At 49.4% G+C, this 17,966-nt stretch overlaps 1 protein-coding gene across 1 annotated transcript; it reads left to right on the plus strand.

The window, feature by feature from the left end:
* Positions 1 to 1,681: 1,681 nt before the first annotated feature.
* On the plus strand, positions 1,682 to 3,467 carry LOC120969480 (uncharacterized). The gene is made up of 5 exons (XM_040396708.2): positions 1,682 to 1,974; positions 2,154 to 2,256; positions 2,365 to 2,597; positions 2,714 to 2,770; positions 3,024 to 3,467. The coding sequence occupies exons 1-5, from the start codon at positions 1,870 to 1,872 to the stop codon at positions 3,168 to 3,170; spliced, it is 645 nt and encodes a 214-aa protein (XP_040252642.2). The 5' UTR covers positions 1,682 to 1,869; the 3' UTR covers positions 3,171 to 3,467.
* Positions 3,468 to 17,966: the final 14,499 nt, after the last annotated feature.

A 17,966-nucleotide genomic window follows, 5' to 3' on the forward strand; every position in this document is an offset into this window, starting at 1 on the left:
TACGAGGGCTCATATTTGACCGATGTACATGTTCTCAGCCGTTCTATGTTGCATGGACCGCATGGTTGGCTCGCTCATTGGTACTGTGGGAGATATTCTTGTAGAATTAGATTTTGTGTGTGTGTGTGTCTCACACACACACACACACTTTTCCAAATGATTCACTCACACACACACACACACACACACACACACAGAAAAGGTCCTCCACACACACGCACACAAAGGTCGTCCTGTAATATCTGATTCAGGGCGGACATAGTGCTCCTAGCTAGCCACTGTGCATAGGCACAATTTTGGACACGGGGATACTTCCCGGAAGTTGCTTGGGCGCACCATGCATATAGAGGCACAGGCACGCACCCGCCCGGGCCCCCGCTGACACACTCTTCATCTCCTCCATCTAACCGCGTGTGGCTACCTCCTCCTTCATACGCTCCCTGCAGCTTGCCCTGTTCTTCTCTGTGCGATCAAGCTGAGCCGTGGGTTGACGACTGATCGGAGCTGGCTCAACAATGCTGGATCGATCAACGACCATATGAAAGAGCAGCGGCGCGTACATTTATATTTTATACTGCATGCATGCTATTTGATCAGTTCTGCAGGCTAATTGCCTGTGTATATCTGCTGCGCCGGCGATGGATATTTTACAGCTCTCCGTTTCACCCTTCCGCCTCCGTAGGTCGCCGGAGGAGCTCGCCGGGAGAGATAGCTACCTCAGCACTTGAACAGCAGGGCACCCGCTTGATCGGGCTGGCAGGCGCTGGGAGAGCAGCAAGCTCGATCAAAGGCGCCGCCTTGTACTTCGCTTCCTTGGCAGTAGTACTTGCTACAGAGTCCCGCCACCGTCTCGGCCACCTACGGAGAGGTGAAACGCAGAGCTCAGCTCACTCCCTTGCTGCCCATTTGTCCATCTTTTATCCGGGTTTTTAAAGTATGTTATGAAATAAGTACTCCCTCCCTTCTTTCTTGTGTGACACTCTTTCGTATTTTGAGTCAAATTTGAATCATAAATTTACCTAATAAATTACTCCTTCCGTCTTATGCAGGGTAATATCAATTTTTTTAACTAGTTGAGACACTTATTTTGAGACGAAAGAAGTATTAGTTATACTTCTATATAACAAAAAAAATGTACCAAACTTCTTTCGATTTTTAGTAATTAAGCCTTAGGTGTGTTTTTTGCGAGTAATTAAGCCTTAGGTGTTATTGTATTATACAGCTAGAGTGCATGTCATGACCGTCTTCTTACGCAAGTACAATCGATTTTTCACAGACTACCTAAATCAATCGTAAACATAAATACCACTACTGGAATGTACGTACGTAATTAATCTTAACACAATGGTCAAAGTCTTGTTTCAGAAAATGAAGTCAGATCATCCTAGCTAAGCTAGAAACAAAAGGACGGCCGGGATAAATGGCGACAGTGACGCGAATAAAGAGCACGGGCGCGATCTGTACAGGTGATAGCGACGTGGAATCGATTGAAAGAAAAGCTGATCTATGTACGTAGATCATTCCAATTTCCAAGACAAAATCGTGGCTATCAGCTAGCTAGTCACTTCATCTTTATACTAGCGCATATACACACACGGCCACTTGCAACGCAAAATAATTTCTGAAACCCGCGACCGTCTCGCCTGCAGACTGGATTCAAAAGTTGTGCGTACTTTGCGTCTTTGATTTGAGTCAAAGCTCCAACAAAAGCCAAGTGGAACCCAACCATTATTGATGTGACAATCATCCGTACATTGCTGAGTAAGTAGGGTTAATTACAGTGACCTCGCTCCTGATTTTGTGGTCATCTCATGTCCTGGTGCAGATTGCTCCTGGTGGCTCCTGTGGCTGGCAGCTGCTCACTGAGCCATGAACGCAATGGAGCCCGCGGACGAGGCGGAGATTTGGGCCCCCATCTTGGCCGACCCTCTTGATTGGCCTGCATCTTCTGTCACTGTTCCTCTTCCAAGTCAGGTACTCCCCACATTTCCTTTCTTGATCGGCTGGTTCCCTTCTCACATGTTTATGCTAGACACACCAAGAGTAGTGAACATTGCACTAACTAAACCCATCGTCCGTCCAACCCATCTGCAATCCTGCATCCTCATCACTAAAAATAGAAATCAAGATATACTTGTTTTTATTCATGACAGGTGGAAGAATATTTTAGTTATCTGTATGGCGTTGACGACGTGGAAATCAACAAATTTGCACAAGAGCCTGAAGGGGAGCAGTGGCGCCGGCAATACTTGGGAGGTACCACGTCAATTATTCCATCCTATCTGTCCCAGTTACATATGTGAATAGATTCAGTTTGTATATTGGCAAGCTAATCAAGCCAATGTGCGCATATTTGGTGTTTAGACCTCACAGTGAAGGAAAATTGGAGGCGTGGCCCACGAGGACCTCGCAAGAGGAGGATATTTCCTTCAGGAAGCGGAGGCATAAATTTTCACCGTCGGAAAAACAACGAACATTGGACACATGAAGAAGTGAAGAAGCTGGTTAAGGGTGTCGAGACATATGGTGTTGGGCGATGGACTGTGATGAAGAGTCACTACTTCTCATCGTCAGTCCGAGACCCAACACATCTCAAGGTATGTTTGGATGTTATGGACACGTATTCAAATTGCTTTTATTAGGTTGTTGGAGGAGAATGTCAAAGTTGACTAAGAAGATATTCATTCATATAACATGGTGTTTCATGTTTTAGGACAAATGGAGGAATCTTTTGAGAGCTTGCGGAGTCACGTGCACCTCCAAAAGGAAGGTTGTACTCCCTCCGTTTCTAAATATAAGTCTTTCTAGAGATTTTAATATGGTCTACATACGGAGCAAAATGAATGAATTCTACACTCTAAAGTACGTCTATATAAATCCGTATGTAGTCCATATTGAAATTTCTATAAAGACTTATATTTAGGAATGGAAGGAATATTAATTATGTTGTATTCTCTATATAGTTGCTCCATGACGAATTGCAAGTATATTGGATCATCACACATGTGTTGAATTTGATGCAGGAAAAGGCACAAAAGACTAAGTTCCTGCCCCTAGATACAAAATTGATCCAACAAGTCCAAGGGTTAGCTATCGATTCAGCTTTCACGTCCAAAATGAAGAAATACCATGGGAAAGGAGCAAACCGGCTGGAAATGACAACCAGATGATGGTTGAGTCAATAAGTAATTAAGTATACATGAGTTAAGTTAGCAACGTCTGAATGTGTTATTTCTTTTGAAGTTGGGAAGCATATGCATATATTATGTAAGAAGAGCAAGAGAAGCATGTGCAACCGGCCTGGCCTTTGTCCCTGCATATATACCGTAGGTAGAAATTGTGTATTGAATAATTTTGTGTGGACGGTGCTCTAGCAGATTCCAAACTTCCTGCTTCATTCTTAGTTTTCCTTCACCTTGTTGTAAAGGTTACACGATCACCTTGTAAATGATTTCTTACTAAGAAAACTAGAAGATACCCCCGCACGTTGGGGTGAGAAACTGAGAATCCTTGAGACCTTTTATAGGCATTCTGAGGTGAGAACAAAAGAGATTTTTTCTCCACACAAAAAAAGAGAAAGGAAAGTTCAACATGCAGAAATTATTGTAAGTTACTCCTATTTCCCAATGTTTTATGTTATGGACAGGAATGATGGTCACAATTTATTTATTTTGGCAAAAACGATCTAGTTCTTTATCAAAGTTCACTTGAAGTGCAAAGCATCCCAAACATAATAAAATTACATCGAGATTCTGAGACCACCGAACGACCACAACCACTGACAGAACAAGCTGCCACCGTGCTGATGTCGCCGCTCCCCTACTAGAGTCGGCTTGACCCTTGTCGATGACAGCCGGGAACGGGAAGTCTACATGCACGTGCCCCTAAGGACCAGCTCCCTGGAGCCACAGTCATCGTTGTTGAACCCTTGAATAGATCTGAAACACTTGACACCAAATCGGTGTGACGAGATATGCTAACCTCACCGCCCCAAGAAGATGGGAGGAATCTATGTCGGAGCTCCGTCGACTACGTCCAGATGGACGAACTCGAGGAGGATCGGAGCCCAGAAGATAAACTCGAAGAAGAAGCGCCGCCATCCGCCTGAGCGCCGCACCTGCGAGGACTAAAAATCCTAACCTAAAGTACTAACCGGAGTGGAGGCACCTGGATTCCCCTCCCTGCCACCAGCCGCCGGAGCGGCAGGTAGAGGGGAAGCGAATCCATAGGCTCACTGACGAAGCCTGGAGGGGAAAGTTTACCCTAGCCACCAAGGGATAAGGGAGGGAAAGATAAACCCTAGATTTACATTATAAGACAAAACCAATAGAATAAGACAATAGGTAGATAAAACGCATCACAAATATGAGGGGAAGCTAGAAAAAAGAGGTGTCCATGGACCTTGTATTTCAATTGCGATGAGGTTGCAAGTTTACATGGTGAGGAAAGATAGTTAGTTGGATTCAACCTTATAGTCACAGATGAAGGAAATATGCCCTAGAGGCAATAATATTTATTTCCTTATTTCATGATAAATGTTTATTATTCATGCTAGAATTGTATTAACCGGAAACTTAGTACATATGTGGATACATAGACAAACAGATTGTCACTAGTATGCCTCTACTTGACTAGCTCGTTGAATCAAAGATGGTTATGTTTCCTAGCCATATACATGAGTTGTCATTTGATTAACGGGATCACATCATTAGAGAATGATGTGATTGACTTGACCCATTCTGTTAGCTTAGCAATTGATCGTTTAGTATATTGCTATTGCTTTCTTCATGACTTATACATGTTCCTATGACTATGAGATTATGCAACTCCCGAATACTGGAGGAACACTTTATGTACTACCAAACGTCACAACATAACTGGGTGATTATAAAGGTGCTCTACAGGTGTCTCCAATGGTACTTGTTGAGTTGGCATAGATCGAGATTAGGATTTGTCACTCCGTTTGTCGGAGAGGTATCTCTGGGCCCTCTCGGTAATGCACATCACTATAAGCCTTGCAAGCAATGTGACTAATGAGTTAGTTACGGGATGATGCATTACGGAACGAGTAAAGAGACTTGCCGGTAACGAGATTGAGCTAGGTATTGGGATACCGACGATCGAATCTCGGGCAAGTAACATACCGATGACAAAGGGAACAACGTATGTTGTTATGCGGTTTGACCGATAAAGATCTTCGTAGAATATGTAGGAACCAATATGAGCATCCAGGTTCCGCTATTGGTTATTGACCGGAGACATGTCTCGGTCATGTCTACATAGTTCTCGAACACGTAGGGTCCGCACGCTTAAAGTTCTGTGACGATCGGTATTATGAGTTTTTGTGTTTTGATGTACCGAAGATAGTTTGGAGTCCCGGATATGATCACGGACATGACGAGGAGTCTCGAAATGGTCGAGACGTAAAGATCGATATATTGGACAACTATGTTCGGACATCGGAAGTGTTTTGGGAGGTATCAGACATATACCGGAGTACCGGGGGGGTTACCGGAACCCCTCGGGGGATGTAATGGGCCTGTTGGGCCTTAGTGGAGAAGAGGAGGAGCGGCCAGGGCAGGCCGCGTGCCCCTCCCCCTCTAGTCCGAATTGGACAAGGAGGGGGGGGGCGGCGCCCCCCCTTTCCTTCCCCTCTCTCTCCCCCTTCCCCCTTCTCCTACTCCTACTAGGAAAGGAGGAGTCCTACTCCCGGTGGGAGTAGGACTCCCCCCTTGGCGCACCCTCCTCCTTGGTCGGCCGCCTCCCCCCTAGCTCCTTTATATACGGGGGCAGGGGGCACCCCAAGACACACAAGTTGATCATTGATCTCTCCCAACCGTGTGCGGTGCCCCCTCCACCATAATCCACCTCGGTCATATCGTAGCGGTGCTTAGGCGAAGCCCTGCGATGGTAGCTTCATCAACATCGTCACCACGCCGTCGTGCTGACAAAACTCTCCCTCGAGCTCTACTGGATCGTGAGTTCGCGGGACATCACCAAGCTGAACGTGTGCTGAACGCGGAGGTGCCGTACGTTCGGTACTGAGGATCGGTCGATCGTGAAGACGTACGACTACATCAACCGCGTTGTCATAACGCTTCCGCTTAACGGTCTACGAGGGTACGTGGACGACACTCTCCCCTCTTGTTGCTATGCATCACCATGATCTTGTGTGTGCGTAGGAATTTTTTTGAAATTACTACGTTCCCCAACAGTGGCATCCAAGCCAGGTTTATGCGTAGATGCTATATGCACGAGTAGAACATAAGTGAGTTGTGGGCGATACATGTCATACTGCTTACCAGCATGTCATACTTTGGTTCGATGGTATTGTTGGATGAAGCGTCCCGGACCGACATTACGCGTACGCTTACGCGAGACTGGTTCTACCGACGTGCTTTGCACACAGGTGGCTGGCGGGTGTCAGTTTCTCCAACTTTAGTTGAACCGAGTGTGACTACGCCCGGTCCTTGAGAAGGTTAAAACATCACTAACTTGACGAACTGTCATTGTGGTTTTGATGCGTAGGTAAGAACGGTTCTTGCTCAGCCCGTAGCAGCCACATAAAACTTGCAACAACAAAGTAGAGGACGTCTAACTTGTTTTTGCAGGGCATGTTGTCATGTGATATGGTCAAGACATGATGCTATATTTTATTGTATGAGATGATCATGTTTTGTAACAGAGTTATCGGCAACTCGCAGGAGCCATATGGTTGTCGCTTTATTGTATGCAATGCAATCGCCCTGTAATTTCTTTACTTTATCACTAAACGGTAGCAATTGTCGTAGAAGCAATAGTTGGCGAGTCGACAATGATGCTACGATGGAGATCAAGGTGTCGCGCCGGTGACAATGGTGATCATGAAGGTGCTTTGGAGATGGAGATCAAAGGCACAAGATGATGATGGCCATATCATATCACTTATATTGATTGCATGTGATGTTTATCCTTTATGCATCTTATTCTGCTTTGATTGACGGTAGCATTATAAGATGATCTCTCACTAAATTTCAAGGTATAAGTGTTCTTCCTGAGTATGCACCGTGCGAAAGTTCCTCGTGCGGAGACACCACGTGATGATCGGGTGTGATAAGCTCTACGTTCAAATACAATGGGTGTAAGCCAGTTTTGCACACGCAGAGTACCCGGGTTAAACTTGACGAGCCTAGCATATGCAGATATGGCCTCGGAACACTGAGACCGAAAGGTCGAACGTGAATCATATAGTAGATATGATCAACATAGTGATGTTCACCATTGAAAACTACTCCATCTCACGTGATGATCGGACATGGTTTAGTTGATTTGGATCACGTGATCATTTAGATGACTAGAGGGATGTCTATCTAAGTGGGAGTTCTTAAGTAATATGATTAAATTGAACTTTAATTTATCATGAACTTATTCCTGATAGTATTTGCATAACTATGTTGTAGATCAATAGCTCGCGATGTTGCTCCCAGTTTATTTTGATATGTTCCTAGAGAAAAACTATGTTGAAAAATGTTAGTAGCAATGATGCGGACTTGGTCCATGATCTGAGGATTATCCTCATTGCTACACAGAAGAATTAAGTCCTTGATGCACCGCTAGGTGACAGACCTATTGCAGGAGCATATGCAGACGTTATGAACGTTTGGCAAAGCTCGATATGATGACTACTTGATAGTTTAGTGCACCATACTTTACGGCTTAGACCCGGGACTTCAAAAATGTTTTGAACACCACAGAGCATATGAGATGTTCCAAGAGTTGAAATTGGTATTTCAAACTCATGCCCATGTCTAGAGGTATGAGACCTCTGACAATACTTTGCCCACAAGATGGAGGAGAATAGCTCAACCAGTGAGCATGTGCTCAGATTGTTTGAGTACTACAATTGCTTGAATCAAGTGGGTGTTAATCTTCCAGATAAGATAGTAATTGACAAAGTTCTCTAGTCACCAAGTTACTAGAACTTAGTGATGAACTATAATATGCAAGGGATGACGAAAGTAATTCCCAAGCTCTTCGTGATGCTGAAATCGACGAAGGTAGAAATCAAGAAAAGCATCAAGTGTTGATGGTCAACAAGGCCACCAGTTTCAAGAAAAAGGGTGAAGGGAAGAAGAAGGGGAACTTCAAGAAGAACAGCAAACAAGTTGCTGCTCAGGAGAAGAAACCCAAGTCTGGACCTAAGCCTGAGACTGAGTGCTTCTACTGCAAAGTGACTGGTCACTTGAAGCGGAACTGCCCCAAGTATTTGGCGGATAAGAAGGATGGCAAGGTGAACAAAGGTATATTGGATATACATGTTATTGATGTGTACTTTACTAGTGTTTATAGCAACTCCTCGGTATTTGATACTAGTTCAGTTGCTAAAAGTAGTAACTTGAAACGGAAGTTCCAGAATGAACAGATACTAGTTAAGGGTGAAGTGACGATGTGTGTTGGAAGTAGTTCCAAGAATGATATGATCATCATAGCACACTCCCTATACTTTCGAGATTAGTGTTGAACCTAAATAAATGTTATTTGGTGTTTGCGTTGAGCAAGAATATGATTTGATCATGTTTATTGCAATACGGTTATTCATTTAAAGTTAGAGAATAATTGTTATTCTGTTTACATGAATAAAACCTTCTATGGTTATACACCCAATGAAAATGGTTTGTTGGATCTCGATCGTAGTGATACACATATTCATAATATTGAAGCCAAAAGATGCAAAGTTAATAATGATAGTGCAACTTATTTGTGGCACTGCCGTTTAGGTCATATTTGTGTAAAGCGCATGAAGAAAATCCATGCTGATGGGCTTTTGGAATCACTTGATTATGAATCAGTTGATGCTTGTGAACCATGCCTCATGGGCAAAGATGACTAAGACTCTGATCTCCGGAACAATGGAGCGAGCAAGTGACTTATTGGATATAATACATACTGATGTATGAGGTCCGATGAGTGTTGAGGCTCGTGGCGGGCATCGTTATTTTCTAACCTTCACAGGTGATTTGAGCAGATATGGGTATATCTACTTGAAGAAACATAAGTCTGAAACATTTGAAAAGTTCAAAGAATTTCAGAGTGAAGTGGAAAATCATCGTAACAAGAAAATAAAGTTTCTACAATCTGATCGCAGAGGCGAATATTTGAGTTACGAGTTTGGTCTTCAATTAAAACAATGTGGAATAGTTTCACAAACTCATGCCACCTGGAACACCACAGCGTAATGGTGTGTCCGAACGTCATAACCGTACTTTATGGGATATAGTGCAATTTATGATGTCTGTTACCAATTTACCACTATCGTTTTGGGGTTATGCATTAGAGACAGCTACATTCACGTTAAATAGGGCACCGTCTAAATCCGTTGAGATGACACCGTATGAACTATGGTTTGGCAACAAACCTAAGCTGTCGTCTCTTAAAGTTTGGGGTTGCGATGCTTATGTGGAAAAGTTTCATCCTGATAAGCTCAAACCCAAATCGGAGAAGTGCGTCTTCATAGGATACCCAAAAGTTACTGTTGGGTACACCTTCTATCACAGATCCGAAGGGAGATATTCGTTGCTAAGAATGGCTCCTTTCTAGAAAAGGAGTTTCTCTCGAAAGAAGTGAGTAGGAGGAAAGTAGAACTTGATATGGTAATTGTACCTTCTCCTGAATTGAAAGTAGTTCACCACTGAAATCAGTTCTAGTGATGCTTACACCAATTAGTGAGGAAGTTAATGATGATGATCATGAAGCTTCGGATCAAGTTACTACCGAACCTGGTAGGTGAACTAGAATAAGTTCCGTACCAGAGTGGTATGGTAATCCTATTCTAGAGTTCATGTTACTTGACCATGACGAACCTACGAACTATGAGGAAGCGATGATGAGCCCAGATTCCATGAAATGGCTTGAGGCCATGAAATCTGAGATGGGATCCATGTATGAGAACAAAGTGTGGACTTTGATTGACTTGCCCGATGATCGGCAATCCATAGAAAATAAATGGATCTTCAAGAGGAAGACGGACGCTGATAGTAGTGTTACTATCTACAAAGCTAGACTTGTCCAAAAAAGGTTTTGACAAAGTTCAAGGTGTTGACTACGATAAGATTTTCTCACTCGTAGCGATGCTTAAGTCTGTCCGAATCATGTTAGCAAAATGCCACATTTTATGAAATCTGGCAAATGGATGTCAAAACTACATTCCTTAATAGATTTCTTAAAGAAGAGTTGCATATGATGCAACCAGAAGGTTTTGTCGATCCTAAAGGTGCTAACAAAATGAGCAAGCTCTAGCGATCCATCTATGGACTGGTTCAAGCATCTCGGAGTTGGAATATACGCTTTGATGAGTTGATCAAAGCATATAGTTTTATACAGACTTGCGGTGAAGCCTGTATTTACAACAAAGTGAGTGGGAGCACTACAGCATTTCTAATAAATACATGTGAATGACATATTGTTGATCGGAAATAATGTAGAATTTTCTGGAAAGCATAAAGGGGTATTTGAAAGGAGTTTTTCAAAGAAAGACCTCGGTGAAGTTGCTTACAAATTGAGCATCAAGATCTATAGAGATAGATCAAGACGCTTGATAAGTTTTTTCAATGAGTACATATCTTGACAAGTTTTTGAAGTAGTTCATAATAGAATAGTCAAAGAAGGAGTTCTTGCCTGTAAGGTGTGAAATTGAGTAAGACTCAAAGCCCGACCACGGCAGAAGATAGAAAGAGAATGAAAGTCATTCCCTATGTCTCAGCCATAGGTTCTATAAAGTATGCCATGCTGTGTACCAGATTTATTGTATACCCTACACTGAGTTTGGCAAGGGAGTACAATAGTGATCTAGGAGTAGATCACTGGACAGCGGTCAAAATTATCCTTAGTGGAATAAGGATATGTTTCTCGATTATGGAGGTGACAAAAGGTTCGTCGTAAAAGGTTACGTCGATGCAAGTTTTGACACTAAACCAGATGACTCTAAGTCTCAATCTGGATACATATTGAAAGTGAGAGCAATTAGCTAGAGTAGCTCCGTGCAGAGCGTTGTTGACATAGAAATTTGCAAAATACATACGGCTCTGAATGTGGCAGACCCGTTGACTAAAATTCTCTCACAAGCAAAACATGATCACACCTTAGTACTCTTTGGGTGTTAATCACATGGCGATGTGAACTAAGATTACTGACTCTAGTAAACCCTTTGAGTGTTGGTCACATGGCGATGTGAACTATGGGTGTTAATCACATGGTGATGTGAACTATTGGTGTTAAATCACATGGTGATGTGAACTAGATTATTGACTCTAGTGCAAGTGGGAGACTGAAGGAAATATGCCCTAGAGGCAATAATAAAGTTATTATTTATTTCCTTATTTCATGATAAATGTTTATTATTCATGCTAGAATTGTATTAACCAGAAACTTAGTACATGTGTGGATACATAGACAAACAGAGTGTCACTAGTATGCCTCTACTTGACTAGCTCGTTGAATCAAAGATGGTTATGTTTCCTAGCCATATACATGAGTTGTCATTTGATTAATGGGATCACATCATTAGAGAATGATGTGATTGACTTGACCCATTCCGTTAGCTTAGCACTTGATCATTTAGTATATTGCTATTGCTTTCTTCATGACTTATACATGTTCCTATGACTATGAGATTATGCAACTCCCGAATACCGGAGGAACACTTTGTCTGCTACCAAATGGCACAACGTAATTGGGTGATTATAAAGGTGCTCTACAGGTGTCTCCAATGGTACTTGTTGAGTTGGCATAGATCGAGATTCGGATTTGTCACTCCGTTTGTCGGAGAGGTATCTCTGGGCCCTCTCGGTAATGCACATCACTATAAGCCTTGCAAGCAATGTGCCTAATGAGTTAGTTACGGGATGATGCATTACGGAACGAGTAAAGAGACTTGCCGGTAACAAGATTGAGCTAGGTATTGGGATACCGACGATCGAATCTGTTGGTGTACTAAAGTAGGGGCCCTCCTTTGTACCTCTTTACTTATGCACGGACAGTCAGAGCCGCGCGCCATGGCCACACTTAGCTGGGCAAAGGAGGGAAGCCGGGGAGAAGCCGAAGGCACAAGGCGACCAGAGGCGACGCCAAGGCCAGAAACACGAAGAGCAAAGGGGGCAAGGTGGACTCCCCCAACAGGACCCTTGTCGGGGCGGCCTCCGCGGCCCCGACAAGAGCCTTGCTGGGGCAACTTGCCCAACACCAATAGAGCGAGCCACCATTGAGCCCACGGGTTCCAACCCAACCAACTACGTTGGGACCAGGGCTCGGGAGGCACCTCCGTGGTGGCATGCAGATCTTTGTCAAGACCATAGATATATGAGATCAGATGAGGATCAGAAGACGATGACCCTCGGCGGGGTCCTCGCCAAGGAAATCCACAAGACCCCCGGCAAGCCTCTTTCCGGGGACGACTGCGACACCACGGCAAGACCCTTGCCGGGCCCCCGGCAAGGCCCTTGCCGAGGGCGCCAGCAGGGCCACTGCCAATCCCGCACCAGCCAAGGCTCCACCGCCGTTCGCATGCAGCTGCCAGCCCAACCAGCTGGGCAGGCACCTGCGTGGCAACATGCAGCTTCCAGGCCAAATCAGCAAGCACCTGTGTGGTGGCATGCAGATCTTCATGAAGGCCCTACCACCGCGCCACCTCAGCTGCCTGCCTGCCTACATGGCGCTGCATGCATCGCTGGCCTGGGCGCATGTCGAAGCGAGGCGGAGTGGCGAAGGACGGGACGGGCCTCGTTCCCGTCCTCGATAAAGCTAATGGACACCTAAGTAGCGCATTTAATGCACTTTGTCCCGTAATGCCGTGCGATAAGCTCGCGCACTGTAGGCCTTTCCACCTCCTGTGTGCCACTGTGGCAACTCCTTTTTCCTATAAAAGGAGGCCCGAGGCGACCGGGAGAGGGATTCGGCTTTTTGGAACTACACAGCCACCGTAGCTAGTTCGAAAGCTCAAGAACACTCAATACATCCAGCAAAGCAGGACTAGGGTTTTACGCATCCTTGCGGCCCGAACCTGGGTAAACGATCCTTGTGCTGGCTCCTGGACCTGCTCTTCTCACAACCCCGCGCCCGCCGACCGTAGAAGGGATTCCAGTGATCCCATAGGTGTCGTTCCCACCGACATCTACCTGGCGCGATTGTGAGAATCTAATTTAGCAGCCAGTTTAGCAGTTCCTCGTGGCCATGGGTTCTAAAGGAGAAGACGGCCAAGAGAATGGCGCCGCCTGCAAGTACGTAGGACAGCGACGGCGACAGGAAAGCTAAGTCATGCCGAACTTCAAATATTTCCTTTTATATAAGGTTATTCCCCTCGGAGATCTTGTTCTTTGTATGGAAAACCTGCACGCAAAGGGGCCCTCCCGCGATTGGCAACGTCCTTGTTCTGTTTCGAGTCCGCTCAACAGCTCAAGCGGCAGCGTCGAGAGTGGCAGGGTAGCCTTCCGCAATCGGCAACGCTCTCGATTCTGACTCGAGTCAAGCTCGACAGTTCGAGCGGCCGCGTTGGGGGTGGCAAGGTGGTTCGCCCGGCGGCAAGCACACCCGGCAGGCCATTGGGGATCCGTCCTCAAGACGTCGCCCTGGGTTTACGCGCCGGCAAGCCTACCCGGTTAACGTAGGGTGGACGTATCAAAAGTACTGCAGAGTTATATTACATCCATTGTTGCTGCGGTTCTAACTAAAGATAGAAATTGTCTTGGTCATGAACCTGCAGCGGTGATGAGGAACGGGGTGCCTAATCCCGGCGCTGGCCCTCCACCCTCTCGATTCCGTCGATGCAGCTGACGATGGGCATGATACGCTCCTTGAGCGCCGTGAGGTCAGCACCCTCCGGCAAGCTCTCCAGCGCGGCGTCGAAGTCGAGGTTGGGGTTCCAGTACGCCACCTTGGTGAGGACCTTGGTCATGGCACCCCGGCAAAGCCTCCGGGACTCGTCGGCCAGAGAGGCCGCCCGATTGGAATGGAGCTGTTCCAGGGCCCCGAGGACACCCTCGAAGAATAGGGTTAGCCTAGCATTGGAGGTCGTGCTGCGGTCCGGGGCGTACCTCACATTTGGCATACCCATGGTGGCCCGCTGCGTGGTGATCCTGCCGGCGACGTCCTCGAGGTGGCCGATCCAGCGATTCTCGTCATCCACAAATCCTTGTGGTTGGCGGCTTCGTTCTTCCGCTGCAGCTTCTCGGCCTCCAGATCCTTGGCCAGGGTCTCCTCCCGAGCCCTGGCCTTTGAGAGCATCTCCTCAAGGCCCTCTAGCTTCAGCTTCAGGTCTTTGATGGAGTTGTTGGCCTCGGAGAGCTCCCCGGCCCTGCTGACGGCCGTGCCCCGCGCCTCCGTCAGGGCACCGTTGAGCGTGTCCTTCTCCGTGGACAACTTCAGGGACTGGTCCTTCAGCTCGTCCCGCTCCACCTCCAGCTCCTTCACCCTGCCGGCGTGAACCAGAGCCTAGGCATCGAGCGCCTCTTTGTGCCTCTACTCCAGCTCTTGGGTCTGCTGCACGACGAGCTTCTCCACCTCCTCATCCTTGCCGCGGAGCATTGCGGCAAGCTTCTCCTCACGCGCGGCAAGGTCCTCCTCCTGGGAGTTTAGCGCGACCTGGTGGTGAGTCCGAGCGGCCTCGGCTGCGGCGGCCAAGCTCTCCGCCGTCTCCTGGGCCTTCTCGATGTCGGCCCGCTTCATGGTGAGCTCCACGTCGCGCTTGGCCAGCTTACCCTGGGCGACCTTCAGCTCCTCACAAGCCTGGCGGAACCAAGTCTGCGTCTCGGCGATGCGCACCTTGAGGTCCGCCTCCGCCTTGTCCACCGTTGCCATCCTGGATTTGGCCTTGTCCAGGCGGGCGCGATGGAGCGCCTGGAGCTTCCGGAAATTGGCGCCCATCGCCTGGAGGAGCCGCTCTTCCTGAGAACCGTCGCCACCAGGCTCAGCTCGTCAACAACCTCGAGCCCGGCGGCGGCAAGCACCTCCTCGTCGAACACCTCTCCCTCGACGGGCGCCCTGGAGCTCGACGCCCCTGGAAGGTGGACGAAAAGGTCGTCACCCACCCTCAGATACCTGCCGGAGCCAGAGGCAGCGGAGGAGGAAGGCTGGTCATTAACCACCTCCTCCTCCTCGGCAGCGGCCTTGCCGGCCTCCTCGGCAGTAGCCTTGTCGGCCTCCCCGGCGGGCCCCTTGGCGGCGTCCTCAGCAGCGCCCTTGGCGGTCTCCTCGGCAGCAATCTTATTGGCCTCCGCCGCGGCATCCTTGGCGACATCCTCGATGACGGTGTCGATGTCCTCTGGGTCCACCGAGGGGAAATCTAGATACAGAGAAGGGGATGAGGCGAGGCCTAGATCAAGATTCAGAGAGAACAGAAAAAAGAACAGGGACGGAAGGCGAGTAACTTACCCGTGCCGGGCTGAGAAGCAGAGGTCCCCTCCCCGCCAACATTTAGCGCCGAGGCGAAGCCACCAGCGCCCGAGTTCGCCTCCTCCTCCTCCGTGTGCATGGGCTCGGTGCTTGGCGCCCTTTCCGGGGATGCCCCTTGGAGCGGTGTGGTTGATGGGGGCAGCGTGTTGGGGGTAGCCCTCTGTGGCTCCTCCTGCAACCACGGCAAGGTCAGCGCCGAAGGATCGTACCACCAACACACGTCGACGAGGGGTGAGTGATGAGCTTACGCTGGGGGCTGTGCCAGGGGCTGCTGTCCGGGCTGCTCAACACCACCAGCGGTGTGCCGGAAGTATCGGCCGGGGGCTGGCCGCTCGCCAAAAGCCCTGGCCCTCTTCACCCTCTGGGCCAGTGTCTCCGCATCCCTGCAAAGAAGAAGAACTGGTCAAGACAAGTGGCAGAGATTGAGGAGACGGAGATGACAAAAAGGAGCAAGATACTTACTCGTCCTCCTCCTCCTCCTCTGCTGCCTTCCTCTTCCTCCTTGGGCTGAGGGACCCGAAGTCGAAGAAGACCTCCGTGTCGACATCTGCCGGAGGAGGGGAAGCCGATGGAGTCCGAGGGCGCTTGGACGAGGAAGAGGCAGTTTCCTTCTTCATCGCCATCGCGGTCCTCACCGATTTCTTCGCAGCCGCGGCCCTCGTTTGGCGCGCGGATGCCTCCTGGGCTTGCCGGGGCTGCACAACCCTACCGGGCCGAACCGGCTTGCCAGAGGTGGCCCGCCGCAGGACTCGCCCACTCCCCATGGCCGGAGGGTGGACGGCCTCGGCCTCCTCCTCCGACGACTCGTCGACCACATCTTCGACATGAGGGGCCCCGGTGCTGGCGCTGTTGGCCTCCCCAGCGGCCTCCGCCCACTGGGCGAGCTCCTTCTCCTCCGCTTCCGCCGCGGCCTTGTCCTCCACGCCGCCGGCGCTACCGGCCTCCTTGGTGAGCTCCACCTCCACCGCCCTGGCGGCGATGTATTCCAGCTCCGCCTGGGTGGTGTCCTGGACGAGCCGCGTCTCGGCGGTGATGTACTTCTCCTCCTAGGTGTTGAGAAACTCCTGCACCTGCTCCTCCGGTGGCTCGTCGTAATTTGGGATGAGGCCGTGCGCGTTGAACTCCGGCATCATGGCGATGATGTCGCTCCGACGCGAATTGTTGCACAGCGGGACCACCCCCGCCGGCAGCTTGAACAAGGGCCCCTTGGCGACCTTGCCAGCCTTCGCAGCGGCCTTCGTGGCCTTGCTGGACCGCTCGACCTCGCCATGGCGGTTCACGTCGAGCTGAAAGAGCCGCTGGCAGAAGTGGGCGTGCCCCATCACCGTGAAGTTGTGGTGCAGGCCGCGGCGGAGCATCATGATGTCGGCGGCATTCGTGAAGAGCCAGGCCGGCCTCCCCTTGTTGTTCAGCGGAGCGATTCAGCGGCGGATGAAATCCGCCCCGATCATCTCAAGGGTGAGCCCGGCCTCGGTGAGACGAAGGATCCTGGTGGTGGTGATCGTGAGCTTCTTGTCGTTGACATCGACATCGCTCGAGTCGCTTCTGCGGACCGGCGGCGCCCGGCGAACCTCGCAGAATGCTGGTGGGTCCTTCTCCTCAATCCAGCACCATCAGCCTCGCCACTCCTCCCACCTCTCCTTCTGGCCGCCGTCCGGATACGTCTCTTTCTCCTGGGTCCTAGGGATCTAGGCGACGCAACCGGAAATGGCTCCCCCCTTTGGATGCGAGGGAAGAAATAGTGGCGGAAGAGCGCTGTGTTGGGATGCACCCCGGGGAAACCCTCGCAGAGGTGCACAAAGAAAGCCATGCACGCCACGGCATTTGGAGTGAAATCCAAAAGGTGGAAGCCGTAGGTATGCATGATATCGCTGAAGAAATCAGAGAAGGGGGGCAGAGGCCGCAAGAAAAGTAGTCGACGAAGAACGGGTACCGATTCGGGCCGGCTTCAGCGAAGGCGGCGGGGATGACGCGCGTGGCCGGATGCCCCATCGTCTCGCTTCCCGTCTTGCACCCCCACAGGTGCTTGAAGTAGTCCCGGAGTTCGACCGCGTCAACCGTCGATGGGAAGTAGGCGTGCTGCGTCCGCCGCACCGCCAACCCGCTCTCCGGCGGCTCCTTCTCCCCGGCGTCCTTGGCCACTCCCTTGCCTCTGCTGGTTTTGGGTGCCATGGCGGCTGCAGGAAGCGAGGAATGGAGCATGGCGAAGGCGCGGCGGCGGCGAGCGAAGGCAAGATCTTGAGAAGGAGGAAGAAGGGGACGGCGGTTCCGAGATTGGGGAAAGCACGAAGGGTAAATGAGCAGCGTGCCCGCGGTTATTCCTTTTTACGGGGAAGGCGCGGGCCGCCTCTTTTCCCATTAACTGCAATGTGACGCATGCATGCGGGAACCGCCCCACGCATGACCCCCACGTCACGCACGCCCCTCCACGTCGCGCAATCAACACGGGTCGTGGGGAAGCGCAGCGGACGAAAAATTACTGCGGTAAAATCTTGCCTCGACTGCCCGCGCACCGTTATGGGCCTAGCCCAACAACGTGTCACGCT

Source organism: Aegilops tauschii, chromosome 7, assembly GCF_002575655.3.
Source record: "Aegilops tauschii subsp. strangulata cultivar AL8/78 chromosome 7, Aet v6.0, whole genome shotgun sequence".
Taxonomy (NCBI): domain Eukaryota; kingdom Viridiplantae; phylum Streptophyta; class Magnoliopsida; order Poales; family Poaceae; genus Aegilops; species Aegilops tauschii.

Bases quoted from the DNA above. Each gene is read 5' to 3' on its own strand.
- LOC120969480 (XM_040396708.2), top strand. From the start codon at position 1,870: ATGAACGCAATGGAGCCCGCGGACGAGGCGGAGATTTGGGCCCCCATC. The intron at 1,975-2,153 runs GTACTCCCCACA...TATTCATGACAG, and splicing joins CTGTTCCTCTTCCAAGTCAG to GTGGAAGAATATTTTAGTTA. The intron at 2,771-3,023 runs GTTGTACTCCCT...AATTTGATGCAG, and splicing joins CGTGCACCTCCAAAAGGAAG to GAAAAGGCACAAAAGACTAA.